This window comes from Cololabis saira, chromosome 9 (genome assembly GCF_033807715.1).
Source record: "Cololabis saira isolate AMF1-May2022 chromosome 9, fColSai1.1, whole genome shotgun sequence".
NCBI classification, from domain to species: domain Eukaryota; kingdom Metazoa; phylum Chordata; class Actinopteri; order Beloniformes; family Belonidae; genus Cololabis; species Cololabis saira.
Window position 1 is genome coordinate 11,371,273 of NC_084595.1, and position 21,120 is coordinate 11,392,392.

At 43.2% G+C, this 21,120-nt stretch overlaps 1 protein-coding gene across 2 annotated transcripts in view; it reads left to right on the plus strand.

The window, feature by feature from the left end:
• The window catches only part of cux2b (cut-like homeobox 2b), a 109,020-nt gene that overhangs the window by 63,029 nt on the left and 24,871 nt on the right, over nt 1–21,120 (plus strand). For both annotated transcript variants that reach the window (XM_061730474.1, XM_061730475.1), the window contains exons 4-6: nt 8,445–8,523; nt 19,517–19,657; nt 20,557–20,704. In XM_061730474.1, coding sequence (XP_061586458.1) covers nt 8,445–8,523; nt 19,517–19,657; nt 20,557–20,704 — 368 coding nt within the window. The remainder of the gene's footprint in view (nt 1–8,444; nt 8,524–19,516; nt 19,658–20,556; nt 20,705–21,120) is intronic.

Here is a 21,120-nt window from a genome sequence, read left to right on the forward strand (position 1 = left end):
GCTTTGGCATGATGTTCCTCCATGCTGAAACAAAGGCAGAACTGACACCTGTAATTAATTAGGCTATTATGCATTCCACAATGATAATTGCCTCACTGGAAAGTCACCAGCTTCCTAAGAGGAAGGGAGAAGAGAGGTGCACAGAGAGCGCTATCCATCATAGCCGAATCCTCTCTGCCTCTTCCACTCCTTCTCTCCCCCCTCGTGTCACGCTGTCTCACCTTGACTAGTGTAGGCTGGGCTACAGAAACACTGTCAACATGTGTCTGAGGGTGAGAGATGCAGCAGCCCCCCCCCTTCCCTTTACCAGAACTGCTCCACCAGCAGCCAGCCAGGGTCCATCCACTCCAGGGCTTTGGCTCACATTGGCACAGTTACCCTTGACATCCCATCTGTCGTAGCTTTCCTCACCAGGGCAAAACAGTGCCTGGATGACGGCACTGTTATGGATTCTACGGTACTCCCAGCAGCTCGACCAACACTGAAAGATGCACTCATTAATGCATCCCTACCTTTTAGCACATTAACCCAGGTCTTCATCTTACCCCAGGCCAGCCACACTCTTTCTTCCCCCTCATATCGTGATAGATAAGCAGCCGGCAGACGCACCTTCGTCAAGGTTTTAGTCATTCTCCGCATGAAACATTTGAAAAGAATGAGCTCAAACCAGATGACAACTCCTGTCTTTTGAACTACAAAGACATTCAGAAAGAGTTTGTTTTCTCTTCCTTGGTTCATCTCTCGACGCTGACTTTGCCGTGACTTTGAGGCGCTGGTGTGGAAGCTGGTGCGTTTGAGTGTTGTGGAGCGGGCTGGGAACCCGGTGGTTCTGCTGCCTGTTGATGGAGAGGGGGACCCAGAAAACACCTGCTGCCTGTTAGCGACAGCAGGCCCTTTGATCTGGGTTTAATGTTGTGTCATGATCTGTCTATTATGCAGTTTCATGTGGCATGTCCTGTGGGATTACATCAGCTCCACCTTTATGTGCGCGCTCTCAGCCTGGGTCCACATAATGACTCCAGGGTGGTGTTGAGCAAAGGTCTCATATATAAGTAACTATTAAAACTATAAAGCTCAATCTACTACCTTTACAACATGTGTAGTGTGGCTACAGAGGTGAACATTGCAGGGGGCAGTGAGGTCCAAACCTCTTTCTTCAGCAGAAAAATAATCACACAGTTTCCTACAAAATGTCCGAAATGTCTAATTATGACACAGTATTGGTTCCTCGTACCATAAGTATTTTTGTAGTGCTCTAAATTGAATTAACTTAGCCCCCCCCCCCATAACCACACACACACACACAAGGAAAAACATGCAAATAAATACCAACGGCTTTGTAATTTTTCAGCTCTGTTAAAGTTAATCACATTTTCATTAATCATATTACATTTAGCACATTATTTTTGCGCCGCATCTTATGAGTTTATCTCATTCCTCCAGTTATAAAGAGAGGAAAAAAAGTGTTTGTTTATGAGATTTCTTACTCACATGTAATAATGATATTAATTCATAATTTGTATTACTGAGCAACTGGTAAACCAAACTGGAAAACACGTTAATATATGACTTGCATTTTTATGAAAATCCTGGTGCTGCTGAGAGTCTGCTTAACTGTACACCATCTTTCAGTTGGTGCAATGCATTATGGTACGCTTAGTTTGTGGCCATTGATTTTAAGATGCTTTTCGTAGAGAATTGTGTGATTATTTGAGTTGACTGCATAAAAAAATCTTTTTATACATCCAAGGGAGTACATAAAGTTTAATATGTACTACATTGTCCATGCCAGACAGACACGGCTGAGTACTTGAGAATCTGTGGACCTACTGGGATCTTTCATGAACAACCATCTCCTGCAAACTTAAGAAAACAGTCCAACAACAAAAAAGTGGCATTTCTCTTCACATAGGAAAGTTGGGGCTGGTTCGACATTATAGTTTAGCTCAAATGGTGGTGGCTGTTATTGGAAATGCATACTATACTACTACTGTGTACAGATTTAGTTTGTTTTTTTTGCCAAAATGTAGTATTGCAGGATTTGGGGAGTTGCAAAAATGACTAGTCTGGCTGCAATGCACCACAAAGGTGCCTGGCTTCTGGTTGTGCCTTGGCATAATTACTTTTATGTTGGCGACTTCTGTACCAATATGCAGTACATACTGAACTCTGCATTGAATGCATAGTATGCAATTTTGATGACCGCCAGGGTCCATCTGCTTCCATAATAGCTGTACGATCAATATTTCATAGGACTCAGAAATTTGATAGGGTCCTAAACATCTAAGAATTTTCTTTTTTCTGCACTTTACAAGACTCTACTTTACTTTAATTTATTTCAACATTCAAATACAGGTGAAGAGGCTCATCCGTAAGGCTGCCAGGCTGCTTCATTTTTCACTTCTGATCTGTCGCTGCATCGCTGCAGCATGTAGTCACATGACGAGCAGATTACTGGTTCAAAGGAATATTAGTATGGTCAGCTTTGGCCATTTATTTGGCTGAGACGGCAGCTCTGCAGAGGCTGAGCGACAGTGGCGTCAGTCTGTTGTGAGCGCAGCGCGCTTGAATGACAGGCACCGCTGATTGGAATTGACGCAGCGACGAGATGTGTGTCAGTGCTCTGACTGTTCATCTCACCGGGCATCCAAAGACGGCCACAGCCACCGCCACGCTGCCACCGCAGCTCTGAGATGAATGTCATCATGATTAAATCTGCCCTCAGAAAACACGGGCTGTGTGCAGTGTACATGTTTGAAGGCAATTTGCTGTGTGTGTGTGTGTGTGTGTTTGCATGCCTCTAAGCTAAAGCGTGTGTGTGTACGAGTGTGTGGGTGCACACGGGACTCTCACCATCTAGACTGTATTGCAATAGTGTTTACCTATGCCCCTCTCCTCCACCCACTCATCAGTCACTCCTCAGCAGCTCATGTCCCTGCCCCCGCCTCTCCCGTGAACCTGCCCTCAAAAAAAAAGAAAAAAAAAAAAAAAAAGTTGGCAGCAGTGATAGCTGCAGAAGTGCTGGGTGGCACAGGTAATATATGATCTTTTCCATAGCTTTTGCATGAGGCTTCTGTTTTGTTTATTAACATACATCTTTTGAAATGCATATTTAAAAATAGCGTGGTAAAAAGGTGACCACATTTGCCCAATTTTCTAAGCGCCCTGCGCCTTTTCTGATCTCAGAGAGCTTGACAGGTAGCCAGTGCAATTCCTGCAGAAGGTCTTATGACAAGTGTTGCTCTGGGTGGTGGGCTTTCCCACTGTTCTGTCCTAATAAGCGTGCAGCGGGACCAGGGCTGTTGTGACACCCTGTCAGCCTGTGGGCTGGACTGCTGCGCGTTGAGCTGCACAGCAGGATGGACTCCCTGTGACTGCTCACTGACCTTTGCATCATGGGAAAGATGACAGGTAATTTGGAAACATCGGGGACTGTGGAGCTACACATTTGCCGTTCCCTAAGCCACCCACCATACCGATCACAAACGCAGTGCGAAACGCTACCTTAACATGCACCTCGCACCCCTGTCACTGTCACGCTCACTAATCACCTGCATCATCACAACCTATTCTCAAACAACCAAATTACCAGAGGTGGCAAACTGGTAAGGCCGAGAGGGAAACGATGATTTAGAGTGCTAATTGCATAATCACCAGTTGTGATAATTGTAAATGATGACTGCATAATTGCTAATTGTATTCTTTATGGGAGTCTCTCTTTTCTGTTTTCTCTTCCTGTACGTTTCTCTTAATCTATTTGTCTCTCCTCTTCACATGCTAGTTTGTTCTAACACACAGGCTCACTATTGGGTACTGTAAGTATTGTCAAAGGCTTATCAGTAAGTGTTTCCTAGCAGGCTTGTCCCAGAGGCTGTGCTCTGCCCACTCTGTTTCGGCGTGAAGAGTTATGGAGGGGCGCTAACAGGTTTTCTTTGTCTCCCTCCTGCTACTGTGCCCCAGGCTCTACTCATGCTTGTAAAACCATCCTGCGGCCAAGCCCGTTCCCTCGGTGGCCATATCCTTTATCACAAAAACGGGTGAAGGCAAGGAAGGCTCTGCGAGCCAGGGCTAGGGCCGGAGCCATATTTCATAGTCAAAGAGGAGAGAGGATTTGCCCGTCGTAGTCCCACCTTGAGCTGCAACTCGTTGTGCAGTGTTCCCTGCTTGTGTGTGTGCGACTTGTGGCTCAAATCTTCCCCTCCGCTTTCGCCGGTGGCTGATTTCCACGGGCACAAAAATGAGTCTGTGATTAGCCAGTATTGTGCGCCACACCACAAAGTACTTTGATGATAGTGAGGGTGGGTTGAAGGGGGGAGGAGGGGTTACTGCATGCAGAGCGGGCACCGATGTGAGGACCCATCAGACGGGTGTGTGATTGATGTCCCTGCTAGCGTCTGTAGGCAGGTTAATGGTGTGATTTTGGAGGTAATCTCCATGTTCTCTCGTTAAAGGATGATAGAGGGCCAGGTGATCCTGCAGGTCTGTGGAAGATGGTGCCGTAGCTGCTGCTGCTGCTGCAAGGTCTCAAGCGTTGCACATAAGTAGAGGCAGAACTGACTTGATGTATTTTAACCATCAGACTCTCAGCTGAAGCTGATTACCAGCGATGGCTTCAGCCGCCCTGTGTCAGGAAGGTTGTAGTAGGACCCAGATGCAGGAGACCAGAAGGCAGGCGTTCCAAAAAAAAGATGATTTCTTAATTTAAACAAAACCAAACACACTGCTGAGCAGGATCCAAAAACCAGACTATGAACATGAATCAAAAACTATGAAAAAACCTAACGTGGAAAACATGGAGGGATGGAACAGTACGGACCGGCAGGGAGCAAGGGAAAGACAAGAATATACACAAGGGCTAACGAGACACAGGTGCAGACAATCAGGCCAGATGGGAAACAGGAAGGTCAAACCAGAACTTAAACACAAAGACATGCGGTGCGTCCGAAATGCCATACTAAACAGTATATACTCAAAAAGTATACTTAAGTTCGGCACACTTTTGAGTAAATATCAGTAGTATGCATTAATTCGGACGTACTACTCAGAGCCACACGGCACTTCCTGCCGTAGGGAGGGGGAGTTGTTACCGTGGTAACCAGTCACAGCAGCAGTAGCAGCACCACTCCGCTCTTTCCCGTTTATCCTGGCCCAAACAAGATGACATTATATAATATTATTATATACGAATATTATAATATTAATATTATATAATAATATTACGGACATAAACGTATCTGCGCAGCACTTAGCAACCAAATGCCACTGCATTGCATTGTGGGAAGTTTCTGCTTAGCTAGTGTCCATCAATCCATACTAATAAATGTATGGGCCGCTCGGTGGCGCAGTGGGTTAAGCAGCAGCTCATATACTGAGGCTACAGTCCTCCTGCAGCGGTCGCAGGTTTGAATCCCGGCCTGCGCACCTTTGCTGCGTGTCGTCCCCATTCTCTCTCTCTACCCCTTTCCTGTCTGCATCTTCAATAAAGGGCCACTAGAGCCCAAAAAATAAATAAATAAATAAATGTATCCGGAATGAGTATGGATAGCACATACTAATGTGTACGTACTAATGTTTCGGACGCACTAAAAAATCTCACATACTGTTTTTGCTACTCATTAGGGTGGAAGTATGGTATTTCGGACGCAGCTATGGGCTTCAAAATAAAACAGGAAGTGACAAAACTGTGACACCCTGATGCCTTGCGCATGTCGTAGTGGTGTAGTGGAGCTCTGGTTGGAGGTTGTTTTGTCTTCATGTGTTGTTGGTAGTTTTGCTTGCTGTCTGCAATTGAACCACAAAAGTTTGTTTCTGGCTAAAATCAAACTGTGGCTCAACAAACGGCTCTCACTCACCATTAACACAAAGCAAACATTAAATAAACATTAGTCTTATCACAGCATATAAAGCACACCTTTGCTGAAGCAACACAATTTGCTGATGCACTCATAAACCAACACATAAAGTTACCAGCAATGTTTATGATATACATTTTCTCTTGTGAAGCAACTTTAATGTCCTGGATGGATGAGAAGCGGGTGAGGAGCGGATAATGATAGGTGGGTGGGGGTGGGAGGTTAAACTGGGGTAGAACTGAGTGAAACAACAGCATTTTGTAGCAGGGAGCTGGCAGCAAGCTACAGACTATTGCATCTGTATTGATTGGGCTCCAGCCTTTTCCATTTTCCATGAACTCCTCTGAGCTGCTCCAAGTGGGAGTGATGGGGGAGATTTGCTTGATCTTTATGATATTTCTTTAAACATGATGCTGTCGTTATGCTTCCCCGGGGAACACGCCAGCCATTTCCAGTAAATCAAAGGTGCTCTGTCTCGCGCTGTTTTCCACACACCTTATTTATAACCCCACTAAACATCCTCAACACACTGCTGCTATTCTCATAAGTGTTTTCAGCCTTTGTGAAATGAATGTTTTTCAAGTGCAGCAATACTGACGAGGGGGAGCCCGGCTCAGAGATGCTACACGCTCAGTCTTCTGTTATAGGCTCCATTGAGTTGATCCAACAGTGGCCGTAATCAGCAGGGACAGAAACTACATAGACAATAGATGGCAGTAATTTAAATGTAGTCTCCTCTTTGTGGTGGGGGTGATTTTGCTTAACCTGATATACTGTTGTAAGGCAAAGAACATTGAGAGGAGCTGAAAGCGTGTCCTTTGACTTGCAAACAGGCCCGAGGTCCTAGCGGGGCCCCGAGAGCAGGCTAACCCACATACTCGCTAGTGCAGGTGCCCTCTCCATGGGGCCAGGTGGTGGCTAATTCACTTTCTTTGTCCCTTCTAATGAATTGTTAATTGGTTTGCATCACCCGCCGAGTTGAGGACAGCAGGTGCTGAGTGTTGCTGCTGAAGGAAGCGACTGGCGAGTGTCCTCGCACACACCGGCGCCAACGTTTAACGGGCCAAATGTCACCCCTCACAACACGTAACGGCCTGGCAGCTGAAGAGGGAGAATAATGTCACAGTTTATGCTTTCATTACTTACCGCTTATGCATAATAGAAAGTCAGCTTTGTTTTTTTTTTTTGTTTGCTCGATATTTATCTGTTAATTCATATAGATATTTGACGTATCAGCAGGATATTATGAGACTGGCTTTTAGTCCTTATGCTGATTACGTGTTGTTAGAAATATACTATTTTCAGTGTTGTCTTTGAAACAGACATACATAATTTTATACTTGGTGAAGTTTGTGAAACCCTAATGAAAGTGGTTATCTCATTTTCAAAGTATTTGACTTTATACTTGACAGATTTCAACAATATTTTATGTAAGGCTTTTTTTTTTTTAAAGTTTTATCATCTTACAAGTAGCAACATGGGAAACAGCCTGAAGATAAACATTGTGGGCTGGATCTGTCCATTTGTCCAGAAAGCAGTCCGTGTAAAAACAAACTTTCAGGTGTGATGGTCTGTGTCTTTTTTAGAAAATTATCTTCATATGTGATAATCAGAGGCTTCAAGTAACAAAGTACAAATACTTTGTTACCTTACTTAAGTAGAAATTTTGGTTATCTATACTTCATTGGAGTAATTATTTTTCAGACGACTTTTTACTTTTACTCCTTACATTTTCATGCAATTATCTGTACTCTTTACTCCTTACATTTTAAAAACAGCCTTGTTACTCTATTTCATTCCGGCCTTTAAAAAAAACTATCCAGTTAAATTGCTCCATCCAGATAGAGTGAATTTGGTTGTGGTTGTTTCAGATGTTCTTGTCCAGTTTTGTTCTTACATCCGTTCCCTCAGATTCCTGCAACTAAACTTGCTTGTACATTCCAATAAAGGTTAGGATAAATGATAACATGCCTCTGAAGTTTGACTTTTTGCACCATTACAATACTTATAGGCAACTAGTCATCATATCTCCTGCTCTCTGAAACACATGTTAATGCTCAATAGTACACATATAAGGTTCTTTAATATATTTGCATTATACTAAGATGCATTAATTTTCAATGGCTTTTGTCCTTAATGGCTTTTTCGACCCTTACATTTCTTTTACTTTTATACTTTAAGTAGTTTTGAAAACAGCACTTTTATAGTTTTACTTGAGTAAAAAACTTGAGTTGAAACTTCAACTTCTACAGGAGTATTTTTAAACTCTAGTATCTATACTTCTACCTGAGTAATGAATGTGAATACTTTTGACACCCCTGGTGATAATGATATTAAATCCATCCGGACTCTGCTTCTTTTTAATGAAACAAGTGCAATGTGCTGCAGGTTTTAAGATAAACATAAAACCACGATTAGATCGCCCCCGTGCTTCACAGTCAGAGAGGTCTTCGTTCATGCCATGTTTGCTCGTTCCTCCCCAATAACTGTTCCTATTGCCAGAAATTAAGATTGCCGAGCCAGGATGTTTGCATGCCAGTGTGGGGGTTATGTCAGCCCGTGTTTACACTAATGGCCTCTTCCTGCCTGCAGGTGGTTGCTCTGAACAAGCGCAGTAAGGAGGCAGAGTCTGCGTTCCTGGGAATCTACAAACAGCTCATCGAGGCCCCAGGTAAGTCTCCTACTAAGACCGGAGATGGGAATCTTCCCAAGGAACAGCACCACACTTACTTTACTTCCAAAATGATCTTCCTCCCTTTTGAACGGCTTTCCGGTGTGAGTGGACCAACTCTCTCATCATTAAGACATCATTTGGTTTGAGTCTTCTCACTCAGACCAGAAAGTAATTGTCTTGCCACATTCACGGTGGATATAGTATGACTGCATGTGGATATAAGATGCATAAAACTCTATACCCTGGGGCTCTTCTCCATTTTTCAAAGTCTAGAGTGGCTTCCAAAACTCGGCATGAGGCCACTTCAAACCCCAGCGTTGGTCCTTGAGTGTAGCCTGTCTGAGGAGTGAACACATCCTTGAGCAGCTCTGCTGTTGATTGTGAAGGGCCAATTAAAATCCCAACTGAAGTCTGGCTTTGTGTGGAATGTGGGCCTGATGAAGACAGCGTGGGGGGAGAAGGAAAAGAGGGGGCAAAGACGGCGAGTCGGGGTGGGAGAAAAAACATATAATGTGTTTATTCAGTTGTTGTCTGGGCGCCAGGGCACCATGTTCTATATTGCTCATTGTTGCAGGAGATGGCAGCCCAATCTCAGTCTAGATCAGAGGAACACTTGTGGCAGGAGTAGAGAATGCTGTTTACAGATTCAATGAATACAAGATAAAAGTCTGCGTCAGAGGAATGGCGACGGCGGCAACTGACTTTTAAAGGTCTCCATTTTTCCTTGAAGTTCCTGCTTGATATTGCGCTATCACGCACACACACACACACGCACACACACACACACACACACACACACACACACACGCTCAGTCACTTTGAATGAAGTTATTTCCGTGATAAGAAATACCGTTCTTTGAAGATGTATGCAGTTAGATTTTTCTGACCCACACCTTTTATATCAAGACCTGAACTCGAGTGCAGAAGCATTTTTTGTATGTATTTTCTCACAAACCACTCTCTCAAGGAGTAAATCAAGTCAATTTAGTATTATGTTACATTCAATGATTTTTAAGTAAGAGCAAAGGCCACTTTCATCCAACATTTTATTTTCCTCCTTTTTTTAAATATATAAGGGAGAAAAAAGGGATTTGTTTTCAGGATGCTAAATAATTTGCGCCATCCGTCGCTGGACGTTAAATACGTTGTTGTCACATGGTCTGTTTGCAGGCTGTGTGTTGTGTAGCGGAGCAGGCTCTGGTGTATCCAGTTACGTCAGGTGACTAGGTGGCTACCCACCTCCATATGACCTTACACCTACAAACCGGAGCAGCCTATTTCTCTATACTGTTGCGACTCTTTAATGAGAAGTGAGTTGTTTTTCTTTCCCAGTAAAGGTCAGAGACTTGGCTTTGGTATTATACATCGTCAAATCATTACTTATTAAAAGAGAGGAGTGTGTGATGTAATAATTGCTCATTAAGAAGTACTCTGTGTGATTACTGGACAGCATAAATGGTTACATTAGTGTTGTTGTTTTTCAAAACAAACAACTTCTAGAGACTTTTTATTCATTTGCATTATGAGTATAATTGTAACCAGTTGGACTGACTTTGATTCCAGATACATTGTAACAAATTGGTTTCAATTGGAATATAATTGAATTGTAATTGGAATTAATTGTACTGAGCTGAATTGGACTTTCCTTGAACTTGTTTGCTTGGAAATTTATTAGATTAATAGCAAATGAATCTCTAAAGTATGTTGAATCCAGACTAAGCTGATATCATTTTTCTTTGTAAAACAGTCCTAACTTCACAAAGTTATAGAACGAGATGGGGCAGCGTAACCCAATCAAGGTCTCTGGGGTCATTCAGCATGTTTTGAGATGTTTCCCTGCTCCGACCCCTGATTGAAATGAATTCATCATTAACAGACTTGCGCACGTCTTAGGCCCTGTTTACACAGAGCAAAAACGGTGGCGTTTTCATGCGTTTTGGCCGTTCGTTTACACGAAAACGAAGCTCAAAGTCACCAAAAACGATCATTTATGAAAACTCCGGCCAAAGTGGAGATTTTAGAAAAACTCAGTTTTCACGTTTGCTTGTAAACGGAGGGAAACGGAGATTTAGGCTTCAGAACGTCACATTATGCAACAGAAGCGTCACCAGCATCATCTGTGCGACCTGTGTTTACAATTTGTTTGGCCACCGTCAATATTTTCTTGTATTTTACCTATTTTATATTCTAAAGTCACACTTAAAAGTAACTCCACTTCTCTGTCACTCCAAACGAAAGACTCTCGTTCCGTCTTGGAAGTAACTGGCAGTCTAGGCTGATTTATGGTTCCACGTTACACCAACGCAGAGCCTACGGCGTAGGGTACGCAGCGACGCGCACCGTACGTAGGCTACGCCGTCGATTTAATGTGGAACCATATTATTCAGGCTTCACACGTGTCATTTGTTGACGTTTCTTTCCAGGATTCCGATTGGCTAGCATGACTTTATGCTTCTTGTTACACTGCCCCCTGCAGGTTTGGATGCTCATAGCACCTTAACAGCGTATTTATCCGGGTTCGTGTAAACAAGGGTATTTTTCAAAACGTAGAGGGGGAAATATCCGTTTTTGTAAATACCCGACTATGTGTAAACGTGGCCTTAGTGACAAGTTGAACGTGGTTCTGGTGCGAAAACATCTAAAACGTGGCTCGTGGCCTTGAGGACCTGCATCGGCAAATGCTGAGATAAGGAGTTTTAATGTAAAGTTGGTGTAAGTTTCAAAAGTCAAACATGTAATAAAGTATAATACTGGCCCTCGGTGCGTTCTCTGCCACATATGATGACATTGATTTGGCTGAAACCAGTTCTGAGTCCCAGCAGCGAGCACTGGTGTGTTACACTATGTAGGATCTGCAAATGGGGCGAACAGTATTCTGTATCCTGTTTGTCACTGTACATCCTGCTGTGAGTGTCCAAGGTCGACCTCCCCCCCGCCGCCCACCCCCCCCTCTGCTGCCCACCCCTCGCCAGAATGGATGACTCCAGGTACACCGGTGGACAGTCATTTGGCTGTGGACCCACTCCATTTCTCTGCGTCCCCTCAAAGCCAACACTGAGCTTTCCCACCATCCCCTCAACAAATGCTACAGCTCATGTATTTTTAATCTTTTGACAGATGCAATTATTCTTTACACGCCATGCTCGTTAATCTTAATGCAGTTATTACTATTCATGGCAGGACGGTTTTTTTTCTTTCCTTTTTATTTCATTTGAAAGCACCTCTCCATGTGTGTGTGTGTGTGTGTGTGTGTGTGTGTGCACACCCACAAAGTCCACTGGTCCAATCACAGCCGGCCAACAGTGGAGTTGATGAATGCAAGAGGCGAACATGAAGGGGGGTGTGGGGCGGCACACTCACTACACAGCAGCTCAATATGCGACCTGTTGTGTCTGTGTATCGTTAACATCTGGTTACACGTCCGTTATCCACTCCGGCTTTGTCACTGCTGACTATAAAGAGCGTAACTACTAGAGATGTTGATTTGATCACCTGAAGATCGGCTCACGTTACTGTTCAATGGCAACTGGAACACCACGGTAAACTGTGCAGAAATACCTTCTTGAAGCCAGTTTTTTTTTTTTAAGTGATTTATTTATTTTTTTGTTAATCTACTTTCATGAGGCCCCAAAGCCAATATGTCAATCCACTGGAGTGTTTCATTAGCCTGCTATATTTTGATTTGACGGTGACATCTCCACACGCTGTGCACTCCAACTCCCACCCAGTCTGGGCTTGAAAGAGGTCTGTTAACCGTGTTTCCCTAACAATGTTTATATCACCTCTGCACGGTTTTGATCAGCGCACATAAACACGTTCCTGATCACTGAACGCTGAAAAACAGTGGCAGCTTCTGCCCGGGTTTTTATCCCCCTCTTCCCAGAGATGCAACCCGACTTTTTCCCCTCTTTTTCTTCCTCTCCTCCTCACCCGCCTCGTTCATCGGCTCATCTCTTTTGGAGCGTGCATGCCTGTGCGAGCGAGGGGCGTTTGAACGTCTGCGTTTGTTGCCACCTCTGTGAAAGCAGTGAGGCCCTGTCGCCAGGGGCGTAGCCCTGAGAATGACACTCCAGGTGTTTGCTCTTCCTCGCCTCCTCTCAGTATACACACTCATCCCCCAGGATCCACCCTGCTCCCCCTTTCCTTCAGAACACATCTCCTTTCATCTGGGTGGGAAGCTCACTGAGAGTTTGTGAAGATTCTGATCTGAATACACCCTTGTAGCTGCGTGTGTGTGTGTGTGTGTGTGTGTGTGTGTGTGTGTGTGTGTGTGTGTGTGTGTGTGTCTGAGGAGCATGTGCATGTCAATGTGCACGTGTGCAGATGGAAATGTTATGACAACAGTGCTTGCCAGTGGTGACCGCTGGTACTGCAAAGGAGAGCACAAGCACACCCCCCCCCCCCCCCCACACACTTCCCTCATAAAGACGCGTATCGTTTTGTGTGATAAGACGGTCATAAGTGCCTTACATTTTAACAACAGGTGTGTCCCTTGGCTATAAGGCTTTGTGAGCAGAAAGCACTGACCTCAGGGATTCACCCGTCATTCAGATGCACGAAGAATGGGTGTCCTTCGTCACCGGGCCAACACACAAATGCACCAGGCAGAGAGGCCTACCAGGCATGGAGAGTGGCCGCTTTATTGTAATTGTGCAGCTGAGTACGTACAGTCACGGCGAGAGCGCAGGAGGAGTGCCTTGTGCATTTGTGGCAGTCTGTTCAAAAATAAGGGCATATAAAAGCTGATGGAAAATGAAAGCACTCTGGGCGGGACAAGATTATGCACAAGTGATTAATAAGAGCAGTAATAAACAAAGGCCCAGGAGATGTTTGAGGTGCTTAATAATGCATTATGTTCATAAAAGAGCCAGGCCTCTACAACTGATCCCTGTGGAGTAGGAGACCCCAGAGGGACCAGAGAGAGTGTGCTCTTAAAAGACAGCAGCTCGTGTGTGTGTGTGTGTGTGTGTGTTGGAATGTCTTTATGTGCGCACCTGACAGCAGGAATAAAAAGATAATTGACAAGTGTACATAATGATGTTAATTCTTTGTGATTGGTCCTGCACGTTTAATGAATGATAGTGGGAAGTTGGTGGCTCTGTGTTTCTAGTGAAGTTGGGTTCGGGTGTCACTGTCGCTTCTCCTCAGCGCTGCACCTCGCGTTAATTTTAAACGCCGCCTGGCTCGGCTCTCTGTTCCCCTGACTCCACTCTTTGTTCAGAGCTTAAAGATGCCTCGGCATTGATGTCATGCCATTGTCGTCCTTCAGTCTGTCAAAGCAAGACATGGAACAGCAAATGAAAAAGCACAGGTTTAAAAGTTTCTCTCAGCTTTGTTTTGTTTACACGCGAAAAACAACGCCATTACTTCTCACAGTCGCACTTTTTCTCAATCCACTCATCTTTTTATTTTAGTGTTTTTCTTATTCCTTTCCACCACATGAAGAGGAAGTGAGAGTTCAACTTGCCATCTGAGCATCGAACCCTTGATGGTTTTAAAATACGCCACAAACACAAAAGTCACGTTTCTTGGATTGTTTCTTTTAATCTAAGGAATCTATTTCCTTGGCGGGCTGGAGAAGAGATGTGGCAAACGTTTTCTACATATTTTGTTATCGACTCGCATTGTCTGTGAAGGTGAAAGTTAGAGCGTTCTGTCAACCCAGTTTTGGTCCTTGACAACAATATTACAGCAGTGTTGCTGTTTGTTGCAGCACCAGCAGAGCTTGTTTATGGACCTTGAAGTCCACTCGGAGGGAGAAAAAAACAAGACTGTTTTGAATGAAAAAGAGAAAAACCTTGGAGCACAGCCTTGTAAATTAATTTGCTCGTGTTGTATGATGGGAACACAGCTGGCCTCATTAACATGCACACAACAAATAATTATAGCATTTTTTTTCTTTCTTCAGCCAGCCAATGCTTGGCTAATGGGCTTGCTGGGTTAATTATGTCAGAGCGTAATTACACAGGGCCCAGGGAGACATAATGGTGCACCCTACTGCGCCCACACCGCCTAATGATGGTGTATCGCTGACAGGGCCAAGACGGACCGCCCCGACACACCTGCTTGTCTTGGCGCGCAGCACCCTCGTCCACCCCCCCCCCCCATCTCCCCACCAAGTACACATCATGAACTCGTGCACCTTCCTCCTTCGTGCCACCCGCCGTCTGCCGAGCCGTCCGGCTCCTCGCTGACTTTGCTGTTGCACAAGCGACGGCGGGAGAGAGGCACCTCATCAGGCTGAACCCCCAGGAGCCAGAGAGACCACGAGGAGGCGACTGCGCCGTGGTGTCCTCATTATTGCTCAGCCAAAGTGATGAAACTTGGCATCAATACTGCAAAAGCAGAAAACTTAACCTTTGCAGTGCAATAGACTTTTTGGATATATTTAATTAAAACCCTTGTTCTCCACATAGTTTTGGCCAAGTCTTCTACTGATATCAAAGACATTAAGATTGTTACACAACCAAGGCAAGTTGGTCAGAATGTGGTTGAGGACTAGTGTGGAGATAACTGATAATGTCAACATGTAACTGAAGTGATTAAGAACCACGTTCCTCATAAAGAATGGCAGGGATGTTTATATTTCTTCTTTTGCAGTTCATAACATGATTAAATGATTCAAGGACTCTTGAGGAGTTTCAACGATTCAAAAAGACTGAGATATGCTCCCAAATCTCCTCTGAGGAAGCCCAGCAGGTACCTGGACCAGGGCCCGGATTCACCAATATGTTCTTAAGAACGATCTTAAGAAATGTCTTAAGATCTAAAATTAAGAAGTTCATAAGAAAGTTCTTAAGTGCAATTCCTCAATATTTTCTTAAGAACCGTCTTAGGAACTGTCATTTCTTACGAATTTCTTATTTTTCCTACTTAAGAACTTCTTAAAATATGTCATTGCATTGCACGCGCCAACAAACAACATTTATACAGGTAGTTTGGTCTTAACCGTCAGTCACTCACTAAACATGGAGAAGGAGAAAAAGAGATGCAGGAACTTTTCAAGGTTATGGTGGATGAGATTAATGTGCAAAAAAAAATTACTATTGGGGAAAATCAATAATAATGAACTACCAGGCTAACTAACATGCTAACAAACAGTTAACAGGCTCTTTGTGTAATTAATTACAAAGTATATCCTCAAACTATGACCTACTAGTCTAAACTTGTCTAAAATGTGTTGAAAAAGGTGATATTAGAGTCTTAACTTTTCACAGAAGAAATTTTAAGACAGGTCAAGGTTGTCTTAAAGTTAAGAAAAAAGTCAAGAACAAATTTGAGAACTTTTATTTCAAGAATACCATTTATTCTTAAGTTTTTTCTTAAGAAGAAACTTAAGAAGAAAGTTGAGAAAATACTTAAGAACTTTTTTGGAGAATATGACTTCTTCTCTTTTTTCTTCCTAAGACTGAATTTAAGAAAAAAATGACACTTGAGAAGATTTTTTTTCTTAAGAATGTTTTGTGAATCCGGCCCCAGATCCCCAGCAGGTATCTAGACCAGATCCCCAGCAGGTATCTGGACCAGATCCCCAGATCACCTCGGCTGCCTCCTTCTTGATATGGAGGGGCAGTGACTCCCGTACAGAACGATTACCCAGCCATCCTTCAGAGAAAGATCATTTTGAAAGGTTGTACTTGCAACCTCCTTCTCCGGCATCACCCACAGTTCACGACCACAGGGGAGGGTTGGAGCATAAATCACCGGGTAAACGGAGAGCGTCTCTCTTTAGCTCAGTTCTTTCTCCACCACCGTGGAGTAGCACAGCATCTGCATCACTGTGGAAGCCTTGTACCAACCTTGTCCAGAGCTGATGATGGATGTGTCTGGGCTCTGAGACATCTTGGATGGACCATCATGCAGTGCAGGCTTGTATTGTTGTCTGATGAAGAAATAACGTCTGTGTCCTCTGGACAGAAGATGAAAAGGGCCTTCCAGACTGTAGAAAGTTCAAAAATGTCTGCCCTTGGTAAAGTAAACACTTCTGTGATGGCACGAATAATAATGAAAAGTAGATTTACGGCATGGCTGAGGAAGAAGAGGTACAGGTTCTGGACCGGCCCGCCTGCAGTTCTGACCTGTATCAAGGATTTTCCTTTTTTCTTAATGAAAGAAATGCAACAACAGCGACCATGTGCTATTGCACGTGTTGGGAGGAAAACTAGGATCATCGCTGGGTACCCTCAAAGTAATATCCAATATCTAAAGTTTGCACATAGTCAGGGAATTAAAAAAAAAGTTAATTTTAAAAAAGAAGTGAAGAATAGCATGGGATATCTGGGGTCCACACTGTCTGTTAAGAAATAAAGAACATTTTAAGTCAATTTAGTATTTGCTGTGGGGTTTAAAATAAGAAAATGTCTATGTTGCCATCCATTTTTCAGGTTTTTCCAATTTAACATAATCCCGTTACTTATCCAAACTGCTTATCCCAACTCAGGATGAGTTGAGACATGCCTTATTTATCTGCTTTTATTCTATTCTATTATTCTATTCGGTACTTTCAACGTCTTGCTGCTTAGTTGTTCTTGCAATTGCCCCTCAGGGATAAATAAAGTTTTTCTGAACCTGAATCTGAAGGATGAGAGGGATCTACCGGACTCTATCCCAGCCCTCTTCAGCCAGAAATCCAGGGTTACACCACGTTGTACATAACCCATACAAACAAAAATCTAAATTGTAAAATATTTTCTAGCAAAGGGAGTATTTAATGCATTAAAGTTATGAAGTCAAACCCATCAGATTTTCTTTTTTCATCCATCCATTTGTGCACTTTGACAGAGCTGCTGCCTAATTTCATTGTAGAAGTATAATGATAATAAAGGCTTTCTATTTCTATTTCTATTTCTATCCTGTTTTCCGCAATGCATATATCTTCATTTAAAGTTATCTCCAAAGCTCATCTCCCACATCTCATTCATAAGGCGACGTTGCTGACTGCAAGAATTCCACACATTGTTGCAAAAAGCCTCCCAGCATCGCCCCAACTAATGCGAAGGCTGCTGGTTTGATTCCGGCAGATCTGGATCACCAGAGGACGATGTATTAAATGTTCTGTGATTTATTAGCTTGAACGAGCTCCTGTTTCCCAATCACTTACCACGACCTCGGAGCAGACATCCACTCATCCATAATTAAGATAAGGGATAAATAAAAAATTGAGCTGTTTATTTTTACAGAGACTGATGTGATGCGAGCTAGATAATACTTCATTAGCTGCACAATATCTAATGGTTAACAGCGATGTGAGCTTGAGGCTTGATGTTGAATTGCTCTTTCAGGTTTTATTTGGTGGATTTAGTGTCAGACCTGCTTCAAGAAGAAGCTCCACAGCTTCTTATTAGCTACATCAATTAGTAGCTCTATTTTCTAAAGTTATAAGCAGTCTTCCTGGACTCTCCTTCAGTAACTGTATATCCTGGGGCCTTGGAGAATATCCCTGCTGCTCCACTTTGATGGGGGTTAATTTTGTATACGCACTTAAGTTATATCCCTTCACTTTAAATTTGACTTTACTTTATTCCCCTGCCACTGACTGATAATCCTGGCTTGTCCATGTGTGAGAGATCCCTAACTATAATCACTGTCCTTTGATCAGTAAAAGTTGAAAGGATATATGGGAAAGAGGCTGATAAAGTGATTTCTGTGACAGAGGGTCGATGGAATAGCACTGCTTTAAGTCATCCTGTTTGTCTTAGAAGAGCTGTGCTCTTAATAGTGATGTCCCTCGTGACTGATGCAATATCTCCAGAGCTGGTGAAACAACGAACGGAGACGGCGTTTGAGTGTAAACGGTCCTGGGAAAAATAGTTCAATCAATTAAATGGCCCAAAATGTTTGTGTGATGAAAATGCAGATATGACGAGCTGCAATGTGTGACCGGGATTTCAGAAAATTGCACGGGGGCAGAAGTTTTGGGGTCCATGACGGGCATTTGTTTTTCTTGCCTGCGTTCTCTCAGCGGCATCTGGCAAAGTTTAAATGTCTGCGGCTCCAACTTCTTATGAAAAGTCACTTCACTCGGCGCCCATTCTGAAGGAGGGTTCCAGTCGGGTTCCACGCTCAAGTCTGAGAGATGAGCGGATGAAAGCTGTGGGAGAAAAGTTTGTGCTGCAAAGCAGCGATTTTCCTTCTCTTTTTAGACTTTTGAAGGGCTGTATTCTGTGTGTGAGTGTGTGTGTGTGTGTGTGGCTCCACATCTTGCACCCCCCCCGTCAAGGAGCTCCCCTGAGCTTGCTTCTCTGTGCTTTGGCACTAGAAGTCACCTCCTTTGGTGTTCAGCAGGCAGGTACACAACAGGAGCAGCTCTCTCTGAGCTGTTGAACTTTTCGGGAGGGGAAGAAAGGGAAGGGGAAGATTAAAAACAGCCCTGTGATGTGGAGTGTTGAGCTGCCTCCTGAGAATTCCTGGCATAATAATTTAAATGATCAAATGATACAGAGGAGACTTGTTAGCTGAGAAACAGCCTCCTAGTTGGCCCCATGGGCCCGGTGCTGCCGCACATGCATTGCAAAACAGCTCCTCTGTTGTGCTAAAGAATCGCACTTTTTTTTTTTTTAACGCCCTTTTCAGGAGCAGACTTTTTCTACACTTTGTCAAGGTGTATACTTGGCACTTAAGTCTCTGTCACATATTTATTGTAGTCTTTTTGTCATCTTTGCCATTCTTCAGCGTGGCAGAAGACTCATTAGGTTGGATTTTTTGTTCATGTGCAGGGTCTGAACAGCACTTGTATGTCATTAGGTCCAGCCTGTGAAATTTTCAAAGGCAACTGGGTGAGGAGAGTCTAAGAGTCACTCTTTGGAAACAAGTCTCGGTGGAATAGTCTGCCTGTGCTGAAACTGTGATGCAGAAAACTTTGTAATGTGCTTCACAGGCAGCACGCAGAGTAAAGCAGCTATTTTGCTTTTTTGAAAAGTGGCAGTGTGTGCATATCATGTTAGTTGTGGTAGTTCTCTTTGCACAGATTTGTCTCTGTCTGCTCTCACAGATCCGGCTCCTGTTCTGGAGGCCTCTCAGTCCCTGGAGGAACGGCTGCAGCAGCTTCAGAGTTTGGCCCCAGACGGCAAGGCCTTGGTGCGAGAGATCAGCGGGCACTGGAAGAAACACCTGGAGTGCCTTAAAAACACAGGTCAGGCCAAAAGAGTGCTCCGTTGGTTTCTGTATATACTGTATATATATATATATATATATATATATATATATATATATATATATATATATATATATATATATATATATATATATATATATATATATATACATATATATATATATATATACAGTACATACAGTATCGTATTTTCTGGACTATAAGCCGCTACTTTTTTCATAGGTTTTCAACCATGCGGCTTATACAAAGGTGCGGCTATTCTGTGGATTTTTCTTCCACCGCTCGGGGCGCTCTAACCGGAATTAGAATCAAAACTAAGACAAAATAAAGGCAAAGAAGAATACACTACTTCTTCTTTAGCAGATAGAAGTAGGTAGAAGCAGATTTCAAACAGATAAATAGATAAATAAATACCGGTTATTTTCTCTTGGTTCTGTCCCGTTTTAATCAGCAAAGTTGCTGCCGTGTTAAAAGACACTGTTAGGAAAGGATCTATTTAGGTACAAACATGTACATCATTTACAGTTCAAAATCCTTCTGTACATGTAGTAAATATCTAATCTAACAACATAAATATCTGCGGCTTGCATATCTTTTTTTTTTTAAATAGAGCGGATGCGGCTTATATACAGGTGCGGCTTATAGTCCAGAAAATACAGTGTATATATATACACCGTATTTATATATACACCATATATATATGTTTTCTGATATACATATGGTGTATATACATACACGATATGTATATACATATATATATATATATATATATATATATATATACACACACATGTATATATACACATGTGTATGTGTATATATACAGGAATATAGAGCAGTCCTAAACTTATAATGGATGCTTTGTACTAAATGATGGAGCAACGGTAAACTAAAGGTAGCCTTGGGCATTCCCACAGACAGTCTGGCGGTCGCAGGAGCAGCTGTGAAAGAGGAGGCTACAGAGTCCAGCTCTCCGGCCTCTGCGATGACCCCCAACAGCACGCCGGCCCCTGGGGCCCCGGGCTCCCCGCAGCAGAACTACCAGGGCCGGGCCGAGGATGGAGGGTGAGGGCCGGTGAAAACCTGAGCTACACAAATGCTTTTCTTTTTTCCTAATTCAAGATGAGTGAATATAAATTCAGAATTAACGGTGAATGTACGACATTTCTTATAGAAACAATCTTGTTTGACTTTTTTCTTTTTTATAACAGCACAGTGAATGATAGATCCGTTGCTCTGTGATCCTTTTTAAATCGGACCGCTCCAATGTTTTAATTAGTAGGAGAATTCCAATTATAGACACTTAACCTGCCGAGGCCCGACTGTTACACATTACGTGACCCGATTAATGTCAGCGGCCCGCACTAAATTCCATTCATATGTTTTTCCTTCGCCCAACTTGCCATTCTGGCTAAAGAGAGATTTTTGAACATTATCGGAGATAATGTGGGAAGAAATACAGATCAGTGCCATTAGTGCTC